This window comes from Pipistrellus kuhlii, unplaced genomic scaffold (genome assembly GCF_014108245.1).
Source record: "Pipistrellus kuhlii isolate mPipKuh1 unplaced genomic scaffold, mPipKuh1.p scaffold_m20_p_70, whole genome shotgun sequence".
Lineage (NCBI taxonomy): Eukaryota > Metazoa > Chordata > Mammalia > Chiroptera > Vespertilionidae > Pipistrellus > Pipistrellus kuhlii.
This window is the reverse complement of record NW_023425574.1, coordinates 1,186,602-1,203,744: the sequence shown is the minus strand read 5'-3', so window position 1 is coordinate 1,203,744 and position 17,143 is coordinate 1,186,602. Positions and strand designations below refer to the sequence as shown.

At 66.6% G+C, this 17,143-nt stretch overlaps 1 protein-coding gene across 14 annotated transcripts in view; it reads right to left on the bottom strand.

Annotated features, from left to right (window-relative positions):
- Positions 1-17,143, bottom strand: part of PLEC (plectin) — a 77,697-nt gene that overhangs the window by 34,041 nt on the left and 26,513 nt on the right. For 3 of the 14 annotated variants that reach the window (XM_045575894.1, XM_036422528.2, XM_045575895.1), the window contains exon 1: positions 3,733-4,291. The exons of 7 other annotated variants lie outside the window; for them this stretch is intronic. In XM_045575894.1, coding sequence (XP_045431850.1) covers positions 3,733-4,276 — 544 coding nt within the window. In that variant the 5' untranslated portion in view covers positions 4,277-4,291. Of the gene's footprint in view, positions 1-3,732; positions 4,334-6,842; positions 7,017-17,143 lie in introns of those variants that run through there. 4 more of the 14 variants (XM_045575898.1, XM_045575899.1, XM_036422546.2 and 1 more) reach the window with 3 other exon arrangements.

Here is a 17,143-nt window from a genome sequence, read left to right as displayed (position 1 = left end):
GATACCCTCCCCCCTACCCCCCCATCTACAGACAGATACCCTCCACCCCCCCATCTACAGACAGATACCCTCCCCCCCATCTACAGACAGATACCCTCCCGCACACGGGACCCAGATGCCAGCCTGGGGACTCTCCCAAAAAGCTGCCTGGCCGGGGCGGGGCTCTGTGGTTGAGCAGCGACCTATGATCCCGGGGGTCACGGTTCGATTCCTGGTCAGGACACAGGCCTGGGTTGCAGGTTTGACCCCCAGTTGAGGGGGGGGTGTGTGGCTCAGGAACAGAGGATGCTGCAGAGCAGGCCATCGGAGGCAGCCGACTGATGATTCTCTCATCATTGGTTTCTCTCTCTCCCGCTCCCTTCCTCTGAGATAAATAAAAACCTAAGATTAAACGAAAAGCAGACGAGACCCTGGTGTCCCGCAGCTCACGGGCCGGACAGCGCACGGCAGCTCCGGGTGCTGACTCAGCATCCCTGCGGGCGGAGCCGCAGGAAGATCAAGGTGCAGGCGGGTGGGGGCACCGGGCAGGCACAGCTCAGGGCGTCCTTTCCTATAAACCTCTGGCTTCAGTGGGACTTTGGAGACGGAGAAAGTGCGGCTGCTTTGAGATGTAAATGAAGTTCTTTATGGAAACCCATCCCACCCACAAAGCAGGTCCACACCGGTAGCCCTGTCCCACCCTCGCTCGGCTCCTAGTGGCCAAGCAGGTCCCTTCCCCCTCCTCGGTCAGGGCTCAGCTCAGGCACCTCCTCCGAGGGGCCCTCCCCGGCTGCTCCTCAAAGCTGCCCCTTCGTCCAGACGTCCAGACGGTGGGGCTTCCTGGGCCTGGGGCTCGGCCTGGGCCTGGGGCTCGGTCTGGGTCTGGGGCTCGGCCTGGGCCTGGGGCTGGGGCTGGGGCTGGGTCTGGGCCTGGGGCTCAGTCTGGGGCTCGGTCTGGGCCTGGGGCTCGGTCTGGGCCTGGGGCTCGGTCTGGGCCTGGGGCTCGGTCTGGGCCTGGGGCTCAGTCTGGGGCTCGGTCTGGGGCTCGGTCTGGGCCTGGGGCTCGGTCTGGGCCTGGGGCTCGGTCTGGGTCTGGGGCTCGGTGTGGGCCTGGGGCTCGGTCTGGGCCTGGGGCTCGGTCTGGGGCTCGGTCTGGGCCTGGGGCTCGGTCTGGGTCTGGGGCTCGGCCTGGGCCTGGGGCTCGGTCTGGGCCTGGGGCTCGGCCTGGGCCTGGGGCTGGGGCTGGGGCTGGGTCTGGGCCTGGGGCTCAGTCTGGGGCTCGGTCTGGGCCTGGGGCTCGGTCTGGGCCTGGGGCTCGGTCTGGGCCTGGGGCTCGGTCTGGGCCTGGGGCTCGGTCTGGGGCTCGGTCTGGGGCTCGGTCTGGGCCTGGGGCTCGGTCTGGGCCTGGGGCTCGGTCTGGGGCTCGGTCTGGGCCTGGGGCTCGGTCTGGGCCTGGGGCTCAGTCTGGGGCTCGGTCTGGGGCTCAGTCTGGGCCTGGGGCTCGGTCTGGGCCTGGGGCTCGGTCTGGGGCTCGGTCTGGGCCTGGGGCTCGGTCTGGGGCTCGGCCTGGGTCTGGGGCTCGGTCTGGGCCTGGGGCTCGGTCTGGGGCTCGGTCTGGGTCTGGGGCTCGGTCTGGGCCTGGGGCTCGGTCTGGGCCTGGGGCTCGGTCTGGGTCTGGGGCTCGGTCTGGGCCCGGCTGGTATGCAGGGGACAGCGTTGGTAGAGACCTTCCCACACGGAGGAGACACCACCAGGGCACAGGGTGGGGCTGGGGGCACGTGAATGACCTGCAGGGACAGGGGCTCCCTGGCCAGGGCCGGGCGGACACAGGCTGCCCATTCGACCCAGGTCATTCTAGGAACCAGCGCCGTCGGCCCACAAGCTCCTGACCTCGCCCTCTGCCACCTCCCTACTTGCCCATCTTTAAGCTGCAGCCCAGCTGGCGTGGCTCAGGGGCCAGAACTGGAACCAGGAGGTCATGGTGGTTTGATTCCAGGTCAGGGCACACGCCCTGGTTGTGGGCTCCATCCCCAGGGTGGGGCGTGCAGGAGGCAGCCCATCCATGATTCTCTCCCATCATGGATGTTTCTCTCTCTCCCTCTCCTTCCTCTCTGTAATCCGTAAAAATAAAATAAAAATTTTTGAAAAGCTCTGAGCAGCGGAGGCTCCAGGTGTCGGCCCACGTGTGGAGCCCTCATGCAGGACCCGCACACAAGGAGGAAGCCTGGTGCCACACCCTGGGGAGGGAGAGGGGCCGGTCCGGGCTGGGCCTGAGGGACAGGGAAGGAGGGAGCCCACACCCGGCCCTGACTCAACCCGGGCCTGGAGCTCATTTCCTGTTGGAAACTCTGAGCGGCCACCGGTGGCTGCGGCTGCGGCTGCAGCTGGGGCTGGGGCAGGGAAGGGAGAACTGAGTCACCCCGTTGGGGCCGGGGGTGCCCCCCTGCCCACGGCGGCCACACCCAGGCCCCCTCTGGCGCTGCTGCCAATGCCTGCCCCGCGGCCCGCGGTCCAGCCTGGCCCCGAGGAGGAAGGAGAGGGAAAGGGAGGGTGGGGACCACCAGGACCAGAGGCGGGGAGCGGGGGGTCTGCAGGCCACGGAGGCACAGGGTGCGGCCAGGGGAGGCCGGGGCAGAAGGCTCTGGGCGGGGACCTGCCCAGACAAGGTCAGTGCTGACCAGTCACTGCTGGCCGGCTGCCTGGCCTCATCTCCTTATGGGAACAGGCATCTATCTCATGGCCAGGAGCCAGAGAGGCCACGGGAGAGCCAGAGGCGGCCCCTGAACCCCACCATCCCAGCACACTGCCCGGCTGAGACGGGGACTCCCGCTCCCCACCTGGGTTCCGTGACCCCCATTCGCCTGGCAAATCCCTGCCCCCCCAAATCCAGGCCCCCCCCTCCCAGCCCCTAAGATGTCAGCTCCTCCCCAGGCATCGAGACACAACGAGGGAAGCGGGGTCCAGCCTGCCTGGTGCTGGGGGGCCAGTGAGCTCCCCAGTGCACAGCACCCCGTCACCAACCCCCCTGGTCCGGCCACAGGTGCTCAGGGACAGAGGATGCTGCAGAGCCGGCCACAGCCAGGGCCCTGGCAGCCCCTGGGCCGCAGGGCCTGTCCCATCCTCTGAGACCACAAAGGACCTGCCCGGTGTGGGGCTGGGCCCGCCAGTGCCCGCCCTCCGGCCCGCCGTGTGCTCCCGCCCGGGGTCTGCTCGTCTCCCCCAGGCCATCACCAACCCCAAGCAGCCAGGCACCAGTCTCGCATCTGAGCCACAAGACCGTGCAGGCAGGGGTCACCCGCTGGACGGACAAGAGGCTCAGAAAGGGCAGGCAGGGTGCCCACCGCCCTGCTGGACCGAGTACACCCCCTGCACCAGCACCTCCTCTGGATGGGCCGCCAGGAGCGGAGGAGGCCGAGGGGCGGACAGGCCTGGGTGAGGCAGCACCGGGGAGAGGGCAGGGCCGGCAAACAGCTGGTCCTGCCAGTCCAGGGCCACAAGCCCCACCCCGCGCCCCGCGCTCGGGGCCAGCTTGCAGGGGCCCATGTGCTTCCTCCTTGGCCTATCCACCGGGTCCTCACGCCGGGAGGAGGAGCCACGTGGCCCGGTCCCAGGGCACCCAGCACCCTCAGGCACAGAGAGCACCCCCTGCTGGCGGGAGCAGACCCCGCCTGTGCGACACCCCACTCCAGCCCCCCAGGCCCGGGCCCCGGCTCCCCCTCCCGCCCCCCACGCTGGGGCCGGGCTGCGGCTGACCTGTGGCCGGGGCAGGCTCCGGGCCAGGCCTGGACAGGGCTCCGGGGGCGGCAGCGGCGGGCACCACGGGGGCCTCGGGGGCCCCCTCCTCCGGCTGCTTCCGGCGGTAGACCCTCCGCTCCTCACCCGCGGGGTCCTCGGGAGGCGGGCGCCCCCGCTTGGGTGGGCAGCCCAGGGGCCCCTGCACGGCCTGCACGTGCTGGGGGGCGCGGCGGGCGGGCATCACCGTGGCGACGGGCCGGCGCACGCGCTGCAGCGAGGCGGGCAGGATCTCGGGCGGCAGGTGCAGGTACTGGCGCAGGTGGGCCACGCCCTCGTCGGTGAGGTACCAGTAGCAGTGGCGCCAGGCGAAGGTCTCCCGCACCAGGCCCCGGGCCCGCAGCGAGGCCATGGCCCGCTGGACCTGCAGGTTGGTGACGCCGGGCACCTGGGGGTGCAGGCTGCGGGGCCGCCGGTCCTTCTTGGCCACCATCACGCCTTCCCGGAAGAGCACCTCGTAAATGGCCCTGAGCTGGTCCAGGGCCATGAGCATGCCGGCCACCATGGCTGCGGGCGCTGGCGCGAGGCCGGGGGGGCCCTCCGGCAGAGGGAGCGGCAGGGGCCTGGGCGGCGGGCGGCGGGTGGGCAGGCCTGGTGCCGGGCTCGGGCCTGGGCACGGACTGAGGCTCTGGCGCCGGCTGCCTGGCTCCTGCGATTCCTGATTCCTGCCGGCACTGGGCCTGCCCACCCCTGCGAGAGCCTCCCTCCAGGCCGGCCCCCTCTGACTCAGCACCGCCAGCCCCTCCCACCCGCAGCACCGAGGCCGCGGAGAGGGGGCACCTCGCCGGCCGCAGCCACCCACCCGGCGCCCCGTCCCCTCCCTCCCGGCAACACCGCTCCGCTCCATCATCAGAAATTACATCAGTTTCCAAACGCTTCCTTCCACGTGCCCCGCCGGGAGGGGGCGGGACGGGAGCAGGAGGGACCCAGACGCTCCGAGTGGGCGAGGGCGTGGGGGGCAGAAGGCAGAGGGGCCCCACACAGGGCGGTGGCTGCTAAAGCGGGTGCGGCCCCGGGTCTGGGTTAGCTGGGGTCTGGGGGAGGGCGGGCGGGCTGGGGTCTGGGGAAGAGGAGGAAGGGGACTGCCGGCCGCCTGAGGCTCAGCACCTCAGGAGGCTGTGGCACCGCTGGCTGCTGTCCATCACGCAGCCCCACTCGGCCGGGCGCAGACAATGCCACCCTATTTAAAACTTCCAGGCGGATCCCAGGCAACCCGGGAACATGGGGCCCGGGAGCCGGGTGGGGGCTCGGCGTGGGGTGGGGCCGCCCTGCATTCCCAGCCCCACAGGCCAGCTGTCGGGCCAGAAACATTCAGCTGCCGCTGGCGATCAAAGTCACCGAATCCTGCCGCCCCGGGAGAGCCGGCCGGACAGTGCTGGTCAGAGGAGCCACAGAGCAGGGAGGGCCGGGGCCCAGCGGAAGGGGACCCAGCGCAGCGGCTCCCCACGAGGGCCTGAGCCTGGCCCGGCCACACCCATCGGCGCCTGCAGGCCCAGGACCGAGGCTGCACCGTGGCCATCCTGTGCCAGCCCAGCCTCCGGCACCCGGGCCCAGCACAGCGAGGCTCCCTCCCACACAGACCCACTCCCGGATCTGCGCTCCCTCCCCCCGCGGACACACCCGTTCCCACAAGCGCCCGCCCGCGGGGGCGGATTATAAATAGGCGGGAGGGGAGGGTGGGGATCCCGAGGCGGGAGGCGCCTGCGGCGGCGCTGCTGCTGCCAAGAGGCAGCGCGTGGGGCCGGTTTATGCGGCCGTTGCCATGGCACCGCCCTGCCGTCTGCAAACACACAAGCACATACACACGCACACATGCGCGCGCGCGCACACACACACGCATGCACACACGCGCGCGCACAAGCACGCGCGCACACACATGCGCGCGCACACGGAGCGGCGGTGGAAACTGGAGGCCGAGCCAGGCGCCCCACAGCCCGGCCCGCGGGCCCGGAACCCGCTCGGGGGTGGAGCTCGGGTCCAGGAGGAAGCGCCTGCGGACTCCCCGCCGCCGTGGTCCCGGCCGGCACAGGCCGGTGGCCCAGCCCGGACCCAAAGCCAGGGCCCCCGCCCCCGCCTGGCCCTGAGTCCCCGGGCCCCATCTGCCCGCTGCTCCGCACGGCGCCCCGCACACCCCGCTCTCCTCCGGTGCGGATCCCCGACCTGAGCGCCCACCGAGCCCGCCGGCCCCCTCCTTCCCCGGGAGACGCCCGGCCACGGCCCCCCGGACCCGACTCAGCACTCAGGCCGGGCCCGCAGGAGGGGCTCCGGGGAGGGGGGGCGGCCGGGCCCGCAGGAGGGGCTCCGGGAGGGGCTCCGGGGAGGGGGGCGGCCGGCCCGCAGGAGGGGCTCCGGGAGGGGCTCCGGGGAGGGGGCGGCCGGGCCCGCAGGAGGGGCTCCGGGGAGGGGCTCCGGGGAGGGGCGGGGCGCGCGGGGAATCCCCGGCCTCCCACGCGCCCGATGGAGGGGGAGGGAGGAGCCGGAGCAAGAAGTTCCCGCCGCCACGCCCCTCCCCGCGCGCCGCCCCCTCCCCGCGGGTCCGCAGCCGCATTGCTGATTCAGCGCCCGGAGGGCCAGGCCGGCACCATGGCCCCGGCCCCTTCGGCCCTCAGTTTCCAGAGCAACCGGCCCGGGCCCTGGGCAGCCGGCCCCCGCCCGGAACAAAGGGCCGCAGTGTGGGCTCCGGGGCCGCCGGCCCGGCGCCTCTGCGCGGGGACCCACCGGCCTGGCCCCGCGCCCTCGGGCTGGCCGGGGGCCGGGGGCCGGGGATGGGGGGCCGGGGATGGGGGGCCGGGGGCCTGGGCCCGGGGAGCCGGCGGGGAGCGGCCGCCCCGCTGCGGAGCCCGCGCCCTCCGCCCCGCCCCGCCCGCCGGGCCGCCCCGCCCCCGGCGCACGGCCCGGCTGGGGCAGCGGGAGGCGCCCCCGGCCGGTCCGGGCGGACCCCGCCCCGGGGGCCCTGACGGCCGGAGCCTGGGGTCCCCGCGCCCCAGCCCCTCCCCGGAGCTGTCCCTGCGGCAGCCTGACCCGGCCCCGGGGTGCACCCGCCCGGGGACCCCGCACCGGCCCGCCCGCACCTTTGAGGGAGCTGATCTCCTGCTGGATGGCTCGCGAGGGGTCCATGCTCCGGCGCAGAGGGCCCGGGCGCCGCACGCAGAGTCCAGCCCGCACCGCGCTGCCCGGGCCAGAGCCGCAGCCGGGAGGGGGCGGGGCCGGGCGGGGCCTGCGGGCCGGGGCGGGGCTCCAGCGGATCGATGCCGGGCATGGCCGCGGGCATGCTCCCCGCCGCCCAGGTCCAACCCCGATCCGCCAGCCCCGCCGCCCAGGACCAACCCCAACCCGGCCGATGGCCAGGCCCGCCGCCCGGTCCGGGCGCATTGCAGGCCCTCAGGGACCTCCAGGAGCCGCACCCGACCCTCCTGCACAAGCCACCAGGGCCTGGGCCTCCACCTGGTGAGACGGTGACCAGGCAGGGACGAGGCCCGCCCTAGATCATGCCCTCATCACCTGGATCCATACCCCCACCTCCCATCGCCCCCATGGTGCCGCCCCTGCCCCTGCCCCTGCCCCTGCCCGGGCCCTCCCTGGCACCCTCCCCCACCCACCGGCTCCTGCAGCCGGCTCACCCTGGCCTAGCACCCAAGCCGCCCTCCACACGCTCGCTCCTAAGCTGGAGCGTCCCTCTGGCCCTCGCTGGCACCTGCCTCTGCGCTCAGCAAGCCGGCCGGGGTGCGGGGCACAGAAGCTATAGACCCCCTTTCCGCCCGTCAGGCCCACCCTCTGGTTCCCGCCGGCCGGGGCCGCGTCTCGAACCCGGAGCCGCTGGTCTGGGCGGGCGGGGGGCGGGCGGGCGGGCGGGCGGTCTCCTCCCGGGAAGGCAGGGACACCACACCTCCCAGGAAGGCCCCTGCCAGCTTCACTCACCAAGGAGAGGGAAGGCCTGCCTGGCCGGGGAACGCCCAGGTTAGGGCGCCGGCCACCCACCAAAGGTCACGGGTTCGATTCCCAGTCAGGGCATGTGCGGGAGGCAACCACTGCATGTGTCTCCTCACATCGATGTTTCTCTCTCTCTCCCCTCTCTCCCATTCTATTTTTTTTAAATATATTGTTTATTGATTTTTTTACAGAGAGGAAGGGAGAGAGATAGAGAGCTAGAAACGTCGATGAGAGAGAAGCACCGACCAGTTGCCTCCCGCACCACCCCCACCGGGGATGTGCCTGCAACCAAGGTACATGCCCCTGACCGGAATCGAACCCGGGACCCTTCAGTCCGCAGGCCGACACTCTACCACTGAGCCAAACCAGTTTTGGCTACCCTCTCTCCCATTCTAAAAAAAAAAAAAAAATCAATGGGAAAAATACTCTCGGGTGAAGATTAAGGGAAAAAAGGAGAAATGTGTATGCTGTCCTCAAAAGTGCTGACCACTCATCTGAGCAAAGGCATCAGCATTTCTTGTAAGAAGGGGCCCGTACTCTAGGAAAGAGGATGCACTGGAATCCCCAAAACCGAGACCCCCTGGGCCACACGGGCAGGAGCCACGCAGGTCGAGGGGTGCCCGTGGGGAGCAAGCCAGCGCCCCTCAGCCACAGGCTCAGGGCCCAGCTCGGCCTTCAGGGCCTCGGCTCTGCCTGTGGGTGGACCCAGCTGAGCGGGGGCCATGGAGGCCGCTGGTGACGCTGTGCGGCCGCCATCACAGCCCAGGCTGGGACTGCTCAGCCCATGAACCAGGAGGTCGCTGGTTCGATTCCAGGTCAGGGCACATGGCTGGCTGTGGTCTCCACCCCCAGCGTGTGGGGCCTGACTCTGTACCCTCCCCTCCTCTCTCTAAAAGCAATAAAAACATTTAAACAACCAAGTACTGTGGAATGTGAAGACTGAAAACCAGAAGGAACTTACGGGCAGGAAGCCAGCATCGCACAGGAACACAGGGGCCGGGGACAGTGACTTCCAGAAGGCCCAGCCCCACAGGATCCCCGGCGCCCCCACGGTCACCGACACATTTGCCAAAACTGCGACTCGGACCCGCCTGCCGCGGCCCCACCTGACACCCCCCTCTGCCCCCCCCCTCGCTGTTACCCCCTCTGCCCCCCCCCCCGCTGTTACCCCCTCTGCCCCCCCTCGCTGTTCCCCCCTCTGCCCCCCCCTCGCTGTTACCCCTCTGCCCCACCTCGCTGTTCCCCCCTCTGCCCCCCCCTCGCTGTTCCCCCCTCTGCCCCCCCTCGCTGTTCCCCCCTCTGCCCCCCCCTCGCTGTTCCCCCCTCTGCCCCCCCCTCGCTGTTCCCCCCTCTGCCCCCCCTCGCTGTTCCCCCCCTCTGCCCCCCCTCTGTTCCCCCCTCTGCCCCCCCTCGCTGTTACCCCCTCTGCCCCCCCCTCGCTGTTACCCCCTCTGCCCCCCCTCGCTGTTCCCCCCTCTGCCCCCCTCGCTGTTCCCCCCTCTGCCCCCCCTCGCTGTTACCCCCTCTGCCCCCCCTCGCTGTTCCCCCCTCTGCCCCCCCTCGCTGGCACTCCGCGTGGATGAAGCGCTCAGGCTGGGAGCGGCAGGTGTGGGGAGGAGAACGTCTGAGCCGTAACCATGCGAACAGAATCCCGCCAACTCCAGTGCGCCCCCTCCCGACGGCCCCCCCCCCCCGCACGTGTGGGGGCTCACTGTCCCCCAATTCCGGTGTGTCCTCTGGAATTCCTTTATGGAACGTCAGGCGACATGGGCAGGACTCTTGGTTTTCCCCTTTTTAAAAAATATATTTTTCATTGATTTCAGAGAGGAAGGGAGAGGGAGGGAAACATCAATGATGAGAATAATTGATCGGCTGCCTCCTGCACGCCCCCCAATTACAAAATCACAAACAACATGCACGCAACCCGGACATGTGCCCTGACTGGGAATCAAACCCCAAACCCTGTGACCTCCTGATTCACAGGTCGACGCTCAACCACGGAGCCACGCCGGCTGGGGAACGGCTTTCCCCCTTTTAACACACAACGTGGCTCCTCACACACCGCGCAGGGAGGTCTCCCGGCCGGGCGTGCAGCCCCGCCCTCCTGCAGGCTGCCCGGCGCCTGGGCAGGCGCTTTCCGATCCAACACACGCCCCTGGCCCGGGTCCCACGGCGGGCTCCACCACCACCCAGAAACCCGGGCTGGGGACCCCTGCCAGTCTGAGGGTGAACCGGGAATCCGGGTGGAGATAAAGCCGACATTGTGCGCACCCTCTGACCCAGAAATCCGTGGGTAACCCCGTCCCAGTCACACTCAGCAATCCCGCTACAAAACTGCGCTGCGGCAGATCCTAATCCCAGAGAACAAAACAGAACAGAACAGAACAGAACGACCTCATGTTCTACGGCAGGGGCTCCGCTCAGATGACGACAGGGCTACCACTCAGGGGGCTGTTTTATCGTCCGTTCATGTTGTAGGAAGATGTCCGATTGGAAGTGAGCAAAGAGGAGTTTTGTGTGTCTACCACAGGCCATCCTCGGCCCGGCGGGCGTGGCTCAGTGGCGAGCATCCACCTGTGAACCAGGAGGTCAGGGTTTGAGTCCCGGTCAGGGCACAGGCCCTCGTTGTAAGCTTGGACCCCGGTAGGGGGTGTGCCAGAGGCAGCCAACCACTAATTCTCTCTCATTAATGTCTCCTTTTCTCTCTTCCTCTCCCTTCCTCTCTGACATCAACAAAATAAATTTTAAAAGCCGAAACCGGCTTGGCTCGGGGGGTGGAGCGGGATGGAGCCCACAAGCCAGGCCCGTGCCCTGACCGGGAAGAGGACTGTGGCCTCCTGGTTCACAGGTCGACGCTCGACCGCTGAGCCACACGGGCCCGGCTGCTTGCTGTTCTTTAAAAACGTGCACCGTGTGGCCTGGCCGGGTGGCTCCGTGGGTTGGGCATCATTCCTTGCACCAAGAGGTTGAGGGTTTGGATCTCGGGGGGGGGGGGGGCACAAAAGAAATGGGATTCCTCAGGAACCTCCTATCTACCGAACCTACTCCAGGACTCTGTGAGGATCACAGATGAGGCAGAGGAACGCTTCACAGACATTTGGTTACAGTGTAAAACGTTTGCACCTGGCTGTAAAGCAAGTCGTGTTCCTGGGCTGAAGAAACTCCGAGGAGGCTAGCCGCTAGGGAGGGGAAGCCGGGGGCTGCTACCTGACGTCATTGCCCGGTGCCCACAGCACCCGTTTTGGGCTGGGCTAGGCTGTGGGCTGCATTTTGCACCGTGGGGCCTTGGCAGCGTTGGCTTCGATTCGATGGGGTGTCGCTCAGGGGTGTCGCTCGGGGCCTGTGTGGCTGTGTGGGCGCCAGGTCTATGGTGGCAGTGCGAGTCAAGGCAGCTCCTGCATTGAGCGTCTGCCCCCTGGTGGTCAGTGTGCGTCATAGCAGTCGGTCGGCCGGTCGGACACTTAGCACGTTAGCCTTTTATATATACAGGTAATTACAGATCTCGGGCGATCGCCCTGGATGGGTTGGCGGGCTCTGAATCTCACCAGTGTCTGTCCTCACAGGACAGAGAAGAAGAGCCACACAGGGAAGCCGTGTGAAGACGGCGGGCGGAGAGGGTGGGGATGTGGCCACAAGCCAAGGGCCGCCGGGAGGTTCTGGAGCCGTCAGAGCAAGCACAGCCCTGCCGACACCATGGCTTTGGACCCCGGCCTCCGGGACCGTGAGAGGTTCCGTGTCTGTGTCTCGCCCCCTCCCCTGTCCCGCTGCCCAGGACACAGCCCTGCGGTGAGGCCCGCGGCATCGGGAACAGGAAGGCCCATTGTGTCTCCGGATACTTAATCCCCTGCCTGTTTCATGAGCTTCCCATGTAGTCAGGCGTTTGCTCAGAGACGAGAACAAAGATGCGTTTCAAGAGGTCAGCGCACACACGCAGTGAAAGCCAAAAGGAACAGGACAAGGGTGACAGAAGCCTCGTGCTGAGACACCCGCTGGGGACCCCACGCCGCCCCCGCCCTGTGCCCTGCGGTCCAGGACGCCCAGAACCCAGCTGCCCCCGCCCCCCCACCTTCCTTCCAGATCCTTCCTTTCCCACGGCTTTGGCCCTGGACCTGCCCCACCCAGGAGCCGAGGGGGCAGCAGGTGCCCGTCCTCCTCCTGGCCCAGGCCCCTCTGCCCTGCCCCCCGAAATGAGAGGGAGGTGAAGGCGCCCAGGCCCTGCAGGGGGCGCCCCAAGTCTTCCCAGGGGCCAGTTCCTCACCTAACACTTCCTGGCTCCCCCTCCACCCAGCCCACAGCACCCAGGGCCCCACCAGGCACCCAGCCCAGCACCTCCCTGCCCCCTGTGGGCCTGCCCCGGGCACTGCCTGTGGCCCCGGGGCCGCCTGCACCATCCCGCCCTGGCCTCCTTGCGTCCCCTCCCACGGTCTCAGACCCCGGCCCCTGCTCCCAGCTCCCCCAGGTCCTCCACGGAAAGACTCAAGGCGGACCCTGCCTCCTGCCACTCGCAATTATTAACTCAAAACGGATCAAATGCCTAAGCCAATGGTTGGCAAACTCATTAGTCAACAGAGCCAAATATCAACAGAACAACGATTGGAATTTATTTTGAAAGCCAAAATTTTTAATATATTTTATTGATTTTTTTATAGAGAGGAAGGGAGAGGGATAGAGAGTTAAAAACATTGATGAGAGAGAAACATCCATCAGCTTCCTCCTACACCCTCCCCCCACCCCCCACCCCCGCACTGGGGATGTGCCCACAACCGAAGTACATGCCCTTGACCGGAATCGAACCTGGGGCCCTTCCGTCTGCAGGCCGACGCTCTATCCACTGAGCAAAACCGGCTTCAGCAAGAGAGAGACAAATTTTTCAAACTAAAGTTCTTCTAACGCCACTTCTTCAAAATAGACTCGCCCAGGCCGTGGCATTTTGTGGAAAAGCCACACTCAAGGAGCCCAAAGAGCCACATGTGGCTCGAGAGCCGCAGTTTGAGGACCACGGGCCTAAACACAGGAGCTAAAACTATAAAACTCCTGGAAAAAACAAACAGCCGTAAATCTTCACGACTTCGGAACAGGCACTAAAACCAGAATCTCTAGCAACCAAGAAAAAACGAAGTGGGCTCACATGAGGAAGAACGCACGCAGGAAGTGAAAACCCACCTGCAGCACCAGGCCGCGTTTCTGCAAACCGCCGTTCGCTGGGGCCCCCATCAGGAACCCACAGAGGGCGCTCCAGCCACTCCGCCACAGCCCAGTTAAAGGGCCCGGCTGTGGGGCTCAGCCGTTGAGCGGTGACCTATGAACCAGGAGGTCACGGTTGGCTTCCCGGTCAGGGGCGGGCTCCATCCCCTGTGTGGGGTGTGCAGGAGGCAGCCCGTGGGCGATTCTCTCTCATCCTGGGTGTTCCTCTCTCTCCCTTTCCGTTCCCCTCTGAAATCAATAGAATATATTTTCTAAAATGGACAAAGGGCCCTCACCGGTTTGGCTCAGTGGATAGAGAGAGCATCAGCTTTCGGACTGGAGGTCCCAGGTTCGATTCCGGTCAAGGGCATGTACCTTGGTTGCGGGCACATCCCCAGTAGGGGGCGTGCAGGAGGCAGCTGATGGATGTTTTTCTCTCATCAATGTTTCTAACTCTATCCCTTTCCCTTCCTCTCTAAAAAAATCAATATATATATATAATATATATATATATATATATATATATATATATATTTAAAATTCTAATGCAAATCAGTTTCTCCATAATTTTTTTTAAATAAAATAAAATGGACACAGGATCTGGACAAAGGTTTCTCACAAGAAGACACACAGAGCCAAGGAGACGAGAAGGCGTGAGGCCGGCCAGGCGTCAGGAAGCACAAACGAAACCCAGCGGCCGGCCCACTTGACAGCCACTCGACTGGATGTCCCCAATCAGCCGGGCAGATAGTGCTGAGTGCGGGAGGCTCCTGGGCACGCCAGGGAGGAGAGGGGGGGAGGCAGGGCGGGGGACCGACTGGCAGTTCTCCACACAGCTACGGAGAGAACGACCCCCGGACCCAGCAATTCCACTTCCTTGGTGTCTGCCCAGGGGCGACGAAGACAATAAAAATCTACCGAATCCCGGAAACTCACACGCCATGCCCACAGCAGCCCTGCTCAGGCCGCCACAAGATGGAAACAGCCCGCATACCCATCCAGTGTCATCTATCACGTGTACGATGGCATCACATCAAAAAAAAAACCACCACACACACACACACACACAAAAAAAAACAACTACGGCCCTGGCTGGTGTGGCTCAGTGGATAGAGCGTCGGCCTGCGGACCAAGGGGTGCCGGGTTCGATTCTGGTCCAGGGCACGTACCTCAGTGGCAGGCTCCTCCCTGGCCCAGGCACTGGTCAGGGTTGTGCGGGAGCCAACCGGGCGGTGTGTCTCCCTCCCATCGATGTTTCTCTGTGTCTTTCCCGCTCATTTCCACTCTCTAACGACCAGTGAGGATCAGCCAACCAGCAAACAAAATAAAACAGAACTACACGCCTCAGTTTCCTTACTGCTGAGCAGCGCTCACCAACACCTGCTTTGTGGGGAAACGGTGCCCACAGAGCAGCTGGGTGCTGGTTGCTACAACCTTCCATCAGTTAAAAACTGAAGGCGGTCCCTGTATCCAGGCCAACCGCGGGGACTGAAGCAGATCGGGGTTTGCCCAGGGTCAGGTGATGTAAACAGTCTACTAATATGTAAAAATCGCCGAAACCAGTTTGGCTCAATGGATAGAGCGTCGGCTTGGGGACTGAAGGATCCCGGGTTCGATTCCGGTCAAGGGCATGTACCTTGGTTGTGGGGCATATCCCCAGTAGGGGGTGTGCAAGAGGCAGCTGATCGATGACTCTCTCTCATCGATGTTTCTAACTATCTCTCTCCCTTCCTCTCTGTACAAAATCAATAAAATATATTTTTAAAAAATATATGTAAAAATCCCTGGATATTCTCTCTCTCTCTCTCTCTCTCTCTCTCTCTCTCTCTCTCTCTCTCTCACACACACACACACACCCACACACACACACACACTGTGGTGGGCACCGCACCCGGTGAGACCAGGGCCAGAGCTGTGACGCTGTGAGTTAAACCGTTTTCTCTATGAGACGCCCATCGAGCTTGCTGTGCTTCGGGCGCTGAGCACGGTTCACTTTCGACAATAAGCACAGACCAAAAGCCTCTCCCAGGAGCACCAGGTTCCTGCCAGCCCCTGCTCCTGCCCCCAAAGACGGTGGCACGCACCCCACGCGGGCGCCCTGCACGCGGGCGGAGGGCTGAGGGCTGCTGCCAGGACACAGATAACGGAGCTCAGAGTCCAGGGCAGGACGGGGCGGACAGACAAGGAGGGTGCCTGGCACAGGGCCCGGCCGGCCGGGGCGGTGGGGGAGCCGCTTTACTTACTTATTGATTTATATCGTTATTGATTTTATAGAGGAAGGGAGGAGGAGGGAAACATTAACGATGAGAGTGAATCACGGACCGGGCGTGGGCCCTGACCAGGAACGCACTGTGACCTCCCGGGTCACAGGTCGACGCTGACCACTGAGCCACGTGGGCCGGGCGTCTTCAGCTGAGCTCCGGAGAAAGTCACAGGTGCCCTGCGGACAGGCTGATGCCGGTGACCTCCTCCTGACCTCCGTCCGGCCTCGCCCTCTGCAGCCCCACCTCCGATCGATCGGATCCACACTGAACCTCACCTGCTCCCAGCTCTGAGGGGTCACCCCCACCCCCACAGCTGCCCAGGCCCTCCTGGCTGAGCCCGCCTCCCACTGCGGTCCTGCACCTCATGCCCTGAGAGGCCCTGTGCACACCCTGCTCCCCTCAAACCCTCCCTGCCCTGCCCCCCTGCCCCCCCCCCCCACTCCTCTGCCTCCCCGGGAGCAGGCTCAGGCCCCTGGCCTCTAGGCGGGCTGCAGCCCCACAGGAATTTGCCCTGGAGGGAAGGCGCGGAGGGTGGGGAGGGGCAAGGGGCGCTGGCTGGCAGGAAATCAAGAATGTTCTGGGAGGATTGTGACTGCTGGGAGCTGGAACGGCCGGGATTCCCAGGGCCGCGCGGGGACGGCAGCGGGTGGTGACGTGTCCAGGGTGGGGCCTGGGTGCGGTGGGAGGTCAGGGGTGAGAGGCTAGGCTGACCTTTGGAGGGGAGGACGAAGCTGGCTGGTGAGTAAGAACAGGGGAGCTGGGGATGGGTGACTGCCCTGGGGAGCAGGCCCGGAGGCAGAGCCTCCCTTCCCGGGCCCAAGAGGGGTGTGCAGCCGGGCAGAAGGCAGCGCCAGCACGGCCAGGGGCTCCCCACACCCGGCTGGCCCCAGGGCCCGGCTCCCTCTCCCTCCCTCCCTCCCGGGGGCTCACCAGCCAGCCCCGGGCCCAGAGCCCGGCACCTCCAGCCTTCTCTAGGCCACGCCTGGGCTCAGCACCGGCCCAGCCCTCACCGAGTCCGGGCTCCAGCCAGGAGCGGAGGAGGCCTGGGTGCCTGCTGTGCCCCAGACACCCTGGCCGCCCGGGGACCCCAGCACCTCTTCTGTGGGCAACTCCCAGCCACCCTCGGGCGAGGGCCACACGGGCACTGCACCCTGATTCTAGCCAGTTCAGTGCCGGCAGGTGCCCGGTGCCCACAGGCGCAGGAATGTCACCCCCCCGAGGCCAGGAGGGACCATGGCCCGGGCAGCCCAGTGTGTCCAACACCCACCCCGGCGACCGAGACGGGACCCCGTTCGCCCTCGCCCAGGGCCCCCCACAGCTCACTCCTGGGGCGTTGGGGCCGGACAGGCTCTGGACGGAGCCACACGCAGCCCCGCGCCCGCCGGACGAGGCTTGGAGCGAAGTCCTGAGCGTAGAGGGGAGAGCCTGCTCTGGCCCAGGTCTGTCCAGCGGTGAGGCCCTGCCCTGCCCTGCCCTGCCCGCCCCCCAGTGTGCCCGCCCTCCCTGTGCGGGCCACAGGGGGGGTCTCTGCCGGCCAGGGCAACGGGCACAGAAGCCCACGGCTGGCCCCAAGGAGAAACTCACAGCACATCCATCCCACTCAGGACCCGACTATTGGAGAAGGATCCAGCCCCACCTCCACCCCCACCCCATCCCACCCCCAGCCTCTCCCCCACCTCCACCCCACCCCGCCCCTCCCCCGCAGCGGAGGAGCCTGGGCGATGGGAGCGGGTGCAGAGCGGTGCCCACAGGCTCCGGGCAGAGCCCCGCAGCATGCTCTCCCCGAGCTGCCCTTCCCGGGGCAGAGCCAGCGGGACCAGCCGCCCGGAGCTGGAACCTGCTCGGTCGGCTGTCCCAGGGCCCCCTCCCCTGCCCAGGGGCTCACCCCAGACCCTAAGCCGGGGGCCTGGAGGCCCCCCCACCGGGGGCTGCAGGCAGCTGGCAGCAGCCTGGGTCCCGGCGGGTCCAGGGGGTCGGGGTCACGGACGGGGGCT